Below are 13646 nucleotides of genomic sequence, written 5' to 3' on the forward strand. Positions count from 1 at the left end.
GGGAGGGGGGGGGGAAAGATGGTGGTGGGGGGGAGAGGGGGAGGTGATAGTGGAGGGGGAGAGGGGAGGTGGTAGGGGGAGAGGGGGAGGTGAGGGGGAGGTGGAGATGAAGGGGGAGGGGGAGAGGGAGAGGGGGAGATGGTGGTGGAGGGGGAGGGGTAAAAGAGCAACAAAAAAAAACTGAAAGACGGAAATTGAAAAGCAAGGCGAAGTGGTTACCTGACGCTTTCCAAGTCTTTCTCGATGGAACGGGATTGTCGCGGAACAATGGACGGTGGGTGGAAAGCTAGGTCATCGCTGCGAGAAGGGCTCGATGTCACTTACATGGCGAGGATAGGAGTAAGGGGGCGGTCGATGGAGAGGGAGGAGTGTCTTGCGTGGGGCTCGGAAGGAGGAAGAGAATGGAGGCAAAAGTGAAAGATGAAGAATGAGGGGGGGTGGAGTAGGTTTTTATAGGTTTGGATTTTAGGTTTAGGGTTTAGGTTTAGGGTTTAACCCTAAACTCTTCCCGAGCCATAACTTTTTATGGAGAGCTCGGTTTGCCTTTCTGTAAAAAGGTAAAATGATCGTAATTGAAAGCTCTACGCAACCGTATCCACTACCTAGCCTAATTGTACATCATGTGGCTTTTATTTAAGAAATTAAGAAAATCTCTTAAGGTAGTAACCCAAAGTGGATGTTTGGGGTTGATATGTTTGGCTAGATTTGGAAAAATTTTTACTCTCCTTGCCCTTGAGTGGTATGTGCGTGAAAGTTTGAAGTAGTGACTTGTTTTACACCTACCTACGCATGTTTACTCGCTACTTGAGACGCTAGTCTCCCCGGCAGCGGCGCCAAATGTTGGCTCTTTCCTACTGCTCTCGTAGGAAGAGCTGGGTATTCTATGTTGCAGGGTTTCGAGGCTTTTTGTCACCTACAGATATATTGGAATTGTCGTTGTAGTATATATGTAGCTTAGGACCTCGAGTCGTGTTCCGGTGAGAGACGTAGGCTTAAGTGTGGTGAGTAAACATAATGCAAGCATGTGTAAAAGGCACGTAAACCATTGTTGTTGGGGTAATGAAGGCTTCCGCCTTCATTGGGGGTTGTAGGGTTTAGGAGGAGTTTAAGGGTTCAGAAGGAGGTTCCAGGGTTTAGAAAGAGTTCAGGGTTAGAAAGAGTTCCAGGGTTCAGAAGGAGGTTCCAAGGTTTAGAAGGAGTTCAGGGTTAGGAGGAGGATCCAAGGTTCAGGGTAAAGTACATGGTGGAGAACTCATCTCCCTCGTAGATCATTGAGTTTAAGGGTTTAGGAAAGCATAGGAGTGGGAGAGGAAGAAGGTGTAAGAGCATGGGTGAAGTAAGAGAGAGAGGAGGAAGGAGGAGGAGGGAAGAGGAGGAGGGAGAGGGAGGAGAGAGGAGGAGGAGGAGGAGGGAGGAGGAGGAGGAGGAGGGGGAGGGAGGAGGAGGGAGGAGGAGGAGGAGGAGGAGGAGGGAGAAGGGAGGAGGAGAGGGAGAGGATGGGTTGCAGGGTTGGAGGAGAGGGGAGAAGGGTTGCAAGGTTAGGACATGCTTTTGGACGTGCAGTGCAAGGAAGCATGGACACTTGAGACAAATGCTTGGAATACCAATGTAGACTCAACACAATGCCCCAAGAGTGTGGGCTTCATTCCATTATGGGGTATTTATACAAGTTGGAGAGCTTCTCTCTCTGCATGTAACACAAAGTCGTATCACAAAGTTGTAACACAAAGTTGTATCACAAAGTTGTAACACAAAGTTGTGTCACAAAGTCGTAACACATTCTCTCTCTTCATGTAGAAGATGTAACACAAAGTTGTTACACAAAGTTGTTACACAAAGTCGTAACATAAACTTGTAACACAAACTTGCAACACAAAGTTGTTACACAAAGTCGTAACATAAAGTTGTGTCACAAACTTGCAACACAAAGTTGTTACACAAAGTCGTAACATAAAGTTGTGTCTAGAAGTTGTAACACCTTCGCTTTCTTCATAAGTTCATGTTGGCACAGAGTCAACACTTGCACCCATGGTCATGTGCATGCCTCGACTCTGGCCTTCATTTCCCTTCTTCCAATTTGGTGCATTGCTCTTGGTTAAATACTCATCTTGACTTGGGACTCTTTCTTTGCTCCTCTAGTCTAGTGTTGCTCTTGGCCAGATGCGCATTTGACTAAGGCCTCTTCCTTTGCCCCTCTGATCTAGCACATTGCCCTCAGTTGGATACACATCTTGACTTGGGCTCTTTTTGAGCTCCTTCGGTCTAGCATGCTGCTCTCAATTTGATGTGTGCTTGACTTAAGGATTTATTGCTCATACTTGGCTTATACAACATAGTGGTCGAATGATTCGTCTTTTCTAGTTGGGTTGGGTCTCCTTGTACCTTGTGCTCTCTAATATGAGATGCCAACCCCTACTCCTGCTCTTTGCCTTTAGACATCCATTCTCGGGTATGACTTAATTTCTAGTCTTTCAATTGCTAAGTTCTACCAATCTCTTATGCCAAGTACTCCTCTCCTTAGGAAGGGAACATTTGTCGGCATTTAGATATCGTTTCTGACATTTTCTAGGCTTTAAGTTCTCCTATGATGGCTCGTATGACTGTGCTCTTGGGGCTAGAATTTTCTAAGGCTCACTCCACTACAACTTTCTCCACTCTTTGATAGTACAAACTTACTATGATATGCAAAGGTTGAGAATACTCACTTGGATGCTCGTTCTTGCAGTCTATCCAAGCTAGCTGGATGCTAAGGGAAACAAGCATCACTAACTTAACTAAATGGAAGATACCCTATGTTATCTGCTATCTTTTTGTCTCGAATCTTGTTCCACTAAAGGATGCCAACTTCGGAGATCCCTTTGGGCAACCTTTGAGACAGTCAAGTGTCAGATAATATTCTCTACTAAAAGGATCTTTTCTGAGTTTTGATTCAATTTGGGTTTTAGTTATTCATAAAAACTCCCCTCTTGAAGATGCTGACTTCAATACTTCCTACTCTTTATTCAAGAAGGGTTTGTAGACTTGGGGACACTTGTGGTTAAAGGATCAGATGAGATGGATACCTTGGCTTGAAATTAGGAAACACTTCAGATTCTCAAATCAGGTTGCTAAGCTGGTCAAGGAGAGATTAGCTTTGTGGGAAGGCAATATTCTTTAGAAAGGAGGTACGGATTTAAATTATAATTGGAATTTAGTTGGTTAAACTCTTCTCATATGCTCCCCATACCCACTCTAGTGGAGGATATAGAGGAGATAAGTAGGGTCCTAGCCTAAATGGAACCTGATGATAGCACTCACTAATGAAAGCTAGGTTTCTTAAAATTTGGGACAAAGCTATACCACAAAAAAATGTCAACCCTCTTATGGATTATTTTACACAAGGCTATGTGGATAAATGCTAAGAGTCACAAAATTGGAAAGGGTGATGGACAGTGTTAACATTGCCTTGGAATCAAGGAATATATTTTGCACCTTTTTGCTGCATATTCTCATGCCAAAAGAGTTTGGAAAATTACTCAAATCTAGTTAGGGGATCCTTCGAATTGGAAATATATTCTCCTAGGGGATGATTGCAAAATCAAGCAGTCTTTTCTAGACCACAGTTAGAGCACATGCACTTTGGTTTTTATGAATCTCTAGGAATGCATTTCAGTTCAATCCGTCAAACACTAATTCTAAAGCTCTTTTTTTGGATTCTCTCAAGAACATCGCTGACTAGCTCATGTCATCTAGGTGTTTAATAGAGATCATGCCCTTCTTTTCAAGAAGATTAAATAACTTGAGGTTGCTTACTAGAAAGATGAGAACTAGGAATGTCAGTTTAAGGACACATGCAGACTGCTTTTAACTTTGAGTGACCTTATGGCACTACTAGATTATTCTTCTTCATATAGCAGATCTATTACTAGATCCAGTAGCCTCCTACTACTTTACTTATCTATTATTGTAGGGTTTTTTTTTTGGCTTTTTGTTTGCTTCTACACCTTGCCTCTTTTGGCACGACTATTAAGCTGCTATCCCCTCTACCCGAGGGTAGAATATAATGGATATGATTTGTCCCCAAAAAAGGCCTCAGCATACTCAAACATGCTCTTGGTGAAAGGTACAATCATCATCTTGACTTTGCCAAGCATGCGAGAATTGGATGGCAGTAGAGACCTTGTTTGGCTCATGGATTAGGTACTCTAAAGTCCTTTTGAAGCGACAATTCTTGAGTGTGAAAATTATGAAAGGCATAACTCTAGGAGAGCATTGAATCCTTGGTCAACTTGTTGATCTTGGTGTATGGGTTGAGGATGATGATAGAAAGGTAGTATTACTTTCTAGCCTCACCCCTGCATATGATGGAAGTGTTAAAACATTACCAGTCAATATGATGTAAGCTTGGCAAAGATGCTTTCAATGTTTCTAGGTGATGAACGACATAGAGCGTTGAGTGTGGATGAGGAGAGAGCAAGGTGTCAAAAGAGATGATATTACTCAGAAGATCAAATAGAAGAACAAAGAAAGTGTTAGGAGTTCACTAGACTATGCATGGCCGGTCCAAGTGCTGAAGATGATTGGACTTTTTGAGCTGGTTCTCATGGTTTGTAATTAGCTTTGTTTTTAGTTAATCGAATATTGATATGAGTGAGTCTATCCTATGGCATATCAACTATTAGTGTCTTAGCAACAATCTTCTTCAAAGACATATGTGAATGATATCTAGTTTCTTTCTTTTGTTTTGTGGAAGGAAAGTTTTGGAAGTTTAAGCGGGTAGTCCCAACCTATTATGTTGGAGAGTACTTTTAATATGATACTTTATGCTCAACCCTTCAGTCAATTTGAGGGGGGTGTTGGAAGTTGAGCAGACCCATAAAAGGGATGATTTCAGCATGATAGAGTTGAGCAATGTAGTAGTTCAAGCATGTGGCATTGTGCATGGCAGGTTGCATGGATGTTTTGAAGAGTCAATTTGAAGCTCGTAATCTTGCTATATTCATGGATCATTTGGTGGTGATTCTCCTTGATCACTCATGCTATAAATTCTCCATGATGATTGGATCATGATGAGCATGGTGACATTGAACAATGATCTTCTCCTATAATATATACTATGGCTCATTGCTAGTGTGAGTGTGTTGTATCATTGTATTAAGATTTTTAAGTGGTGTCAGTAAGTGATCCTCCTACAAGCCCCTTAGGGATGCACAGGATCAATGATGGTGACTTATTTTGTTCTACTCCTACATGGAATAAAGCTTTATATAGTTTTTATTCTCAGGTTTATTTCTCATGCTTCTAGCTTGGTAGTCTCCCTATGCATGCTATAGTATATGAGGATAGTTTTACATGCACAATAGTTGGACTCAGTTATCACTACTTTCTTAGATCAAGAGATATGAGTTTGTAGCATAAGTACTTCAAGAGATTTGGATCTATAGGAGTGTTTTAGAATCTCCATCAGAAGGTTTAAGTCAGTCTATCTGTTGGAATTGATTGATTTTTTTGGTGCTAAGTCTAGTGAATTCATGTATGCATCCAGAGCCTGCAAAGTTCCCATTTTTTGTACTTTTTTCCTTTACTTTTTCGTCCCCGAAAAAAACAAGGTGAATGATATATCTATCATTCATTAGGCCTGTGTCTGCGTGAGTGAAATGCCCAGAGAGAGGATAAAATTGGAGGCCCCAGGGTAAAGAGGAAGGAGGAGATTAAGAGTGTGCAAAGAGGAGTAAATAAGAATGGCCCAAAAAGTCTTAAAAGGGGACCCGAAATCATCAATACTCTCTAGCCAATGGGAATTTCGAACACCAAAAATTACAAGTGAAAAAAGATGAATGACACATGTCATTCAATAGGCCTGCCCAAAATAAATGGGGAGGCGAAGGGGGGGGGCTAGGGACGAGTGGTGGAGTGAGGGAAGCTAAGAGAGAGAGAAAGAGAAAGACTAGTGGTGGAGTGAGGGAAGCTAAGAGAGAGAATGAGAAGGCGAAGGGTGGGCGGGCTAGGGACGAGTAGTGGAGAGAGAGAGAGAGAGAGAGAGAGAGAGAGAGAGAGAGACCCAAAATCGTTAGTTGTGCATAATTGCCCCATTTATTGGGCTGACAGCTTTAACAAAGGCCAATGAGAAAAATCTGGAATTTATGAAATTTAAAAACTCCCCTATTTGCCAAAGTAGAACCATTACTAAGGCTACCCTGTAAGGGCAGGCCAAACTACGTTGCGGTAGGCAACCTTTTCGTCGTGGAGGAAATTACTGGTAACTCGAAATTGAACCTTAATCCTAACATTTTATCAAATTTTTAAAGGAAAAAGGCGAATGAGTAAAGATGTGGATATGAGACACGACGCAGGGTCCGTTAGGACCCGATCTTCCTTGCAAATGTCAGGGGTGGTGATCTATTATTGACTTGGCCATATTGTGTGTGCATCTTGGGAGTTTAAGCCCAACAATTACATGAATAAGGTGATGCTCACAAGAGCTCATAGCTGACCCTCATTGCAATATTGTCACATGGAGTACAATCATATGAATAAAGGTATCAATATCTTTCGATCTTGCTTCTAGCTTGGATCTCCTTGCTCCCTCGCATCGAAAACATGCATCAAAAGAGAGGAATGCTGTAAGAATTCAGATTGAAAACAAGCAATTTTGAATGGACCAGTAATTCAAAATATGTGTATGATAATATATAATATATAGTTATTATAACCACACATAGTGTGGGTGGGGAGGCGGTGTGCTTCCTTCCCCAAAGAGTTATAATCCGAGGGAACAGTCCCTTCCCCGTTTGCCAATAATATAAACACCAAGAATATTAGCGTCGAGAATAAGTCTCACGAATGGATAAGATACTAGCACATTAGCTGAGTGTCAATAGTCGTAATCATAGTCGAACGTGGTAAGTCCATTGCAAGTTCCCTTTCTCTCGTCTTTTTGTTGAGGTTTGAGCTCCAGTTCCCTCCACCAGGCCATCAATGAAACTTGTAAGCTTTGAATTGGTTTGCAGTGTCTGGATTGATGGAATACTAAATATCTATGTCCACCACCCAATGAAGGAATTAAAAGGCATAAAGTTATTCCAAAAGCGAAGGATAATTTAGATAAAGAGCAGGAATAATCTGCGTTGGATTCTTTTCGAATAGAATGGGATTTGTCCTCGAGGATCTTGCTCAACCCACGATTTTGGATTCATTACCTTATAAGTCTTAACTCTTAAGCACCACTCATCCCTTTCCTAGCTTCTTCTCTTCATCACTCGTTGCTCCCTTCCCCACCAAGGCATATTGTTGCATAGTGGATTTATAAGCCTCCAGGAAGGCATCACGTGGTGGTTAGCAGATCGTCAAGCCTCTAAACAACCATATGCAATATCAAGATTAGAATTGGCCCTCTACAACACCTCTGTAGCTACCGATTTGTTTGACTCTCCTCCCTATGACAATTGCATCTAAGTACACAAGCTTCAGGATCATATGAGTTGCACCCCTGCCACCACAAGCAGTATCTCCGTCTGAGAAGCGCTGCATTAGAGAATCCTTGGGTGGTGGATCGAAGGATACGTAATACATGATCACATTGTGATTTTCTTTGCTAGGGACTTGTAGATTGAATGCCCAAATGAACGGCAATCTACCATCATGCATGCCTTTGCATGCTATACCTCTGATAGCACTTTACGTGTACCTCTTAGGAGATCTACGGTAATCTATAGAGATTCAGGCCCTGTTTTACATGGCACTTCTATGTGCAAGGTTGATGCTCAAGCCAGAGGGCGGTAGAAAGGAATTAATTAAGACAATCGATTGACTTGAGCTTCCATATACGATCCTATTTCTGGCTCGACTTTGAGCAGCTGAAGATTTTAAATCCTGCTCTAAAAGGGCACGAATGAAAAATTCTGATTGGATGTGATGCCAAAAAAACTAGATAGAGTTATCAGAATGGCAGAGGTTATCGTATGTAGTCAATCAATACAAAGAAACTCAATTGTTAAGAAAAATTTCAGCGGATATGTGAACCTACTTAATTGTTAAGCAAAATTTTAGTGGATATCTGAACCTAGAGCTACAGACTGTTGTTGTTGCTACACCTTCTCCCACAAATTCTTGATATGGTATTCTTCACTACTATGAGTCAATGAAAACGAGTCAGGTCCCCAGCAAATCTTGTACGAGATTAATGCCATCTTCAAACTTTGGATCTGAAAAGCCTGCGACTCTGATTGCAACTCAAGAGGAGCGTGTTTCTCAGCTCTAAAGAATCAAAAGTATCATGCATGAGCTTATCCAACATTGTTTATTATCAATATGTTGTCGAGCTCACTCGACAAAGCCGATCCAAAAGTCTCTCGTAGATGAAAGCTTCTCTGCCAACATCTCTCGTAGTTGAAAGCTTCGATATAAAAGCTGGTCATGGAGCTACAAGAAGCAGCCAGTCATTGATTGCTCAGGTTTGATCATTGATCAAGCCACGAAATTAGGTCTTTGGAGCTCCCTTACATCATACTCTCTATTCTCCCTACCTGCTTTTATCTTAGCCTTGGCTTGGTTCTATCTCACCTGCCCACGACTTCCTCCTAGTCCTCCTTGCCTACCCGTCGGGCACCTACACCTTGTAGGCTCAATGATGAATGAAATTGGGGGTGCCGCTGGGCAACAATATTTGAGGTACTCAAATGGGGGGACTAGGGGAGTCTCACGCTGTTATAACACTCGAGCCGTATATAATGGGGCGCCTTGAAGTATGCTAGATCTTGACCTTTGTCCCAACCGAAGAGCTTACAGATGAGTGCAGAGTTGCGACCTCATCGAAATTCTTGAATGAAAGACAAATCCCTCTCTCAAAATCATCGCAATGTTCTCAACACTTGCTTAGCCTGACGTTCACGCGTGGTTACATGATCGAAGGCCGTCTGCCTCTGAGCGGTAGGAGCCACGCTACAAGCAGCACAAGTTGGAGAAATGGCAGAAGTCTGGGCCACTTTGGAAGGATGTTGCAGAGCCTAAATTGGAAGAACAAAAGCAATGCACAGTTAGGAATGCTGGACATGTACGCAAGAAGGAAAAATAGAACAAAGTATGCTAGAAGAAAGGAGATGGAAAGGTTAGAAACTCACCTTGATAAGCTCTGGCGAAAATATGGACCCATTTTATTTCTTCAGTTGGGAACCACACCTACTTTTGTTGTCTCTTCCCTTGCCATCGCCAAACAATTTCTTGATGTCCATGACGTCGAGTTTGTGAATAGGCCACATCTAGAATTTGATGATCGTGTCTTCTACGGAAGCCAAGGTGCCGCTTTGTTGGAGTACAATGCGACTTGGAGGGATATTCGCAAGCTGTATGTTTAAGAGATCTTGTCCTCCAAGAGCATACGACTACACAAACACCTCAGAGACGAATAAATTTTTGTTCTCTTGCGAGATGTTGAAAAGCTGTGGGGTTCAATTGTACTGGTTCGGAAAAGTGTATTCCAATGGACTGTAGACGTCATGACACGCATATTGTTCAGTGAGCGTTTCGAAGGGTGACTCTTAGGTTTTGTAGATTTGATTACGCTCTAGCTTCAGAGTTCAAAGCCTTATATCGATTTCTTATGAAAAGCGTTTATATGTATGCTTTTTATGTTGTATAGTTTAAAAAGCATAAAACCTTCATAATTGAGATTAATTATAATCAATTTAATGGCTAAAATCAATCCAATCTAAGGGTTCATATTCGTTACACGTGGCTAAAGGAGATGGAAGAAAACAAAACGTCTCTTTAGGTTGCCTACTGTAAAAACAACGAATGCACCAACCACAAATTAACACGCAGGCCAAAAAACAACGAATGCACCAACCACAAATTAACACGTAATAGAGCATAAATAATAACAATGATTTTATTTTTACAATCTCCACTCAGGCGAGGGGGAAAAAAAGCGTTGAAATAGGGCCTATGGTCAACGATGACGTTGACTACCAATTTAGGGCTTTCAGTTATAAGTAGCCAGAGTGAAGACGGTTGGTTTTGTGCGGTCTGTGACGCGATGAGGCTCGAGAAGTGCTGGTTCTGTTCGTCCACGGTTTACCCAGGCCATGGCATCATGTTCGTCCGCAACGATGCTAAGGTAGACTTCCTGCAACCTTCCCTTGTTTAATGTTGTTTATTGTCCAAATTCGCTCATGAAGTTAGATCTTTTACCACAAGAAATGTCCTCGTCAGAAGGATTTCTCGTTGTCGCTGGAACGAACACATCTTGTTCTGCAGGTGTTCCGGTTTTGCAGATCAAAGTGCCACAAAAACTTCAAAATGAAGCGCAATCCTCGAAAGGTTAAATGGACCAAGGCGTACAGAAAGTTGCACGGCAAGGAACTCACTCAGGTTTGCCTTGACCGAACGGATCGGCCTTGCCTGCTCGGAATTAGGGGAATGCTTTGGCATAGTTAGGTTAGGCTGTGCATTTTCTTCGAAGTTTTGATTATCTACACGTGTGACAGGACGCTACCTTTGAATTTGAGAGAAAGCGCAACAGGCCAGAGCGGTATGATAGAAATGTCGTTGAGAAAACGTTGAAGGCTATCAAGAAGATTGATGAAGTGCGTGTGAAGAGGGAAGCGAAGTTTTGGGAGAGCAGGTATACCCACTGCAGGATCCTTTGACTCCTGACTCGTTTCCGTCCTGCAGGACCTTCGCTTTATTGTTGGCAGGCGTAGAGCTTTCGATGTCTCAGAAGTGTACCCAATTGGTGGTTGATTTGTTTAATGTGTTGTACAGAATGAAGGTCAAAAAGGGCAGAAAGGAAGCTGCTGTAGAACTGGAACAAAATATTCACTTGGTCAAGGCTCCTTCTGCCTTACAAGCAGATCCTAGCTTGACACTCCCAAAGAAGGCGGAGAAGTTGAAGGTAAGGGTGGATATGCCAAGGCTGCAGGAACCAAAAAACATGGAGGAATGAGAACATTATACTTGTTCGTAGTTGCTGCTGCACCATGCAGTAACTGTATCTACGAAGGGATCCCGCTTCTCACAGATTCTTACTCGGAAAGTTTGCAGGGGCTTCGCTTCTGCGACATAGCTTGCCTCTTTGGCATTTCAAGAGAAAGGAATGAAAGGGATTGTTTATACTGGTGTATTGGGTGGGCAATCCTTTCACTTGTTAACAAGTGTGTCTCTATTTTTAGGAGAGTGGGGTAGGCAACAAAGTGCGAGTTGGGTAGGCAACAAAGTGCAAGTCTTCGTATGAAATTTGTTAGCTCATTTTTCTTTTCTTAAGGTTTCTCTTGTATTTTCTTTGTAGAATTTTTGACTTTAAATCAACAAAGATCTGAATTTGTACGATTGGATATATTCTAGTCTTACAAAGGTATAGGTTTGCCAGGTCTTGGCTTGTAGAATTCTTTATATCTAGGCTTTGAAGATAGGAAGGAAGTTCGCCTTCTTTGGATACACGAGTGCTTAAGAAGGAATTTGGTCATTTCTTCTATGCCGTTTGGGACTACCTACCGGCCTAGAGAAGAGATGCAAATCATGAGTACCCTAAGTGGCACACTAAATAGACCCCACCTACAAAAAGTTTTAAAAGTTGTGACAAGAAGGCTCACTCACAAAATCCATGGCACTTGCTTACACATGCCATGGAATATGATGTGCACTCTGTAAGAAATGTGAAGTTGCAAGCCTGGGGCTACAGAAACTATATAACATACATTCATCCTTGCAGTTTCAAAGGTTTGCCAAATCTTTTGCTATTTTTTAGGCTTTCACGAAGAATGCTTGGACACATGGATCACATTTAGAAGCCTTAGAGGATTCAATGGAAGCAATGGCTACCAACATTGGACAGGCTTTACTTGTGCGTTGGTTTGCAAAATCCCCAAGATAGCCTTGGTACCCAAACAGGCCTCCCACTCTTCTATTTTGTCCATCGCCCCCCCTTGCTGCTGTACAGCCATCCCAGCCCCCTTCCACTCATCTCTACAGTACAGGCCAGCCAGCCAGTCCGAACCCTCTCTCATGAGGTGTATGGAGTAGGTGAATCTGTGAAGAACCCCTTGTGTATGAGGCTGTCTACAGCGAACATCCAGCTACTCAAAGTAACTCTTCAGCTGTAAACGTATGAGCTTGCATGCTTGACCTAGAAGGGTCTGCTCAGAACAATTTTGGGGCTGCAGGACAAATCGTCTGGCCCCCACCCTCTCTTATAAGGTGGAAGGTTCAGTGAAGAAGACACCCCTTCTGAACGAGGTTTTCTATAGATTTATTCTTTTGTTTACCTCTTTTTTTCTTCTCATTCATTTTCTCTTTTATTTTCTGTGTAGATTTTTGATCTTTAGAACAACAAAAAAATCTAAATTTGTATGATTGGACTTATTCTAGTCTTACAAAGGTATATTTTCTATAGAGGACATGTTGCTTGGTGGCCTCTGAATTCCAGTCCCTTGCTCTAGTATTTCAGGAGAGGGCCTTAACTTGAGCAGCCTCTGCAAATTCCCGATATTTGGACAGCCTAATATTGGCTTTCTTGGGTGGCCTTTGTAAACCTTGGGAGGGCCCCCGGGGGGTGTTGTGGTTGTTGTCTTCCCCTAAAGTTATTGGAAGCTGCCAACTTGTCAATCACTCATGCAGCAGCCTGCGTAGGGCTTTGTCCAGTGGTTCTCTTTCAGCAAATCTCTCTTTCTCTCTACGTGGCTTGGGAGGCTCCATGAGAGTAGACAAAGATGTCCTTTGGAGGCAACTAGGAGTCTGCCTCAGATGGCATCCTGAAGACATCTTTTTTGGGCTGGCTGGACGATGATCTTGAGGTGGTGTTCATCAGCTATAAAAGCTGCTGCAGTTCATGGTTTCCTACAGCGATGCTTGTAGAGCTTTGTGTCATGTGCATGGTGTACCTAGGGTTGGATAGCAGGTTAACATGGGTTACGGGATAGCATAGGGCTGGATGGCTATTTTTAGCCGAGATTGCTATATATAGAGATTGATTCATATATAGTGCTCGCTTTATATGGCCGAGACTCTGGCCATCTACATGGCGGATCATAGGTGGTGTATCGAAGGTCATCTGGACGGGCTCAGGTGGTATGGGACGCCTGGGTTAGATACGGGTCTATGGATGAGTCGAGCTGTAGCCCACGTGCTTGGGGGTGGTCGGGAGGATCAAGGCACCTACGCCATGAATCTGGTTGTATCGAGATTCTAGGTCAGTGATAGGGTCTGATCTTGTGGGGTCGTGTCATTTGGTAGAGATCACGATTGAATTCAACGCAAGGTATGCAGAAAAGATGTCTTCTAGGTACGCTTTTTAAGATTGCTCTTGCAAATCTGAATTTTTGCTCATGTATGGGCTGAATCGTTGGCTGATGATGTGCGCTCATGATTGGGAGAGTTGTGGAAGAATAGAAGTCGTGGTGGTGGTGGTTGCGGAAGAGGGGGGGAGGGGGGTGTTTGGTCTATCCCTAAGATTTGGGAATCTGGCCACTTGTCAATCACAGCCTACATAGGTCTTTGTCTAGGTTGTTCTCTTTCAGCAAATCTCTCTTTCTCCATTCTGCGAGTCGACAGAGACGACATTTGGAGGCAGCTAGGAGTCAACCTCTGATGGCATCCTCAAGACATCTTTTGTGCCGGCTGGATGATCATCTTGAGGCAGTGTTCATCATTTATAAAGAGGTGCTGCAGTCCTA

The 13646-nt window shown here is 42.8% G+C and overlaps 1 protein-coding gene across 2 annotated transcripts; it reads left to right on the forward strand.

Annotated features, from left to right (window-relative positions):
- Positions 1–9940: 9940 nt before the first annotated feature.
- LOC147888554 (Ribosomal protein L24e family protein) lies at positions 9941–11301 on the forward strand. 2 transcript variants are annotated; one of them, XM_087392644.1, is made up of 4 exons: positions 9941–10093; positions 10189–10347; positions 10464–10600; positions 10741–11301. In XM_087392644.1, the coding sequence occupies exons 1-4, from the start codon at positions 10013–10015 to the stop codon at positions 10919–10921; spliced, it is 558 nt and encodes a 185-aa protein (XP_087248770.1). In that variant the 5' UTR covers positions 9941–10012; the 3' UTR covers positions 10922–11301. The 2 variants fall into 2 exon arrangements, with proteins under 2 accessions (XP_087248770.1, XP_087248771.1); XM_087392645.1 differs by having other exon boundaries at positions 9959–10093; positions 10234–10347.
- The last annotated feature ends 2345 nt before the right edge of the window (positions 11302–13646 follow it).

The sequence above is a fragment of the Dipteris shenzhenensis genome, chromosome 21 (genome assembly GCF_047967505.1).
Source record: "Dipteris shenzhenensis isolate YYH24624 ecotype China chromosome 21, Dip_SZ_1.0, whole genome shotgun sequence".
Taxonomy (NCBI): Eukaryota; Viridiplantae; Streptophyta; class Polypodiopsida; order Gleicheniales; family Dipteridaceae; genus Dipteris; species Dipteris shenzhenensis.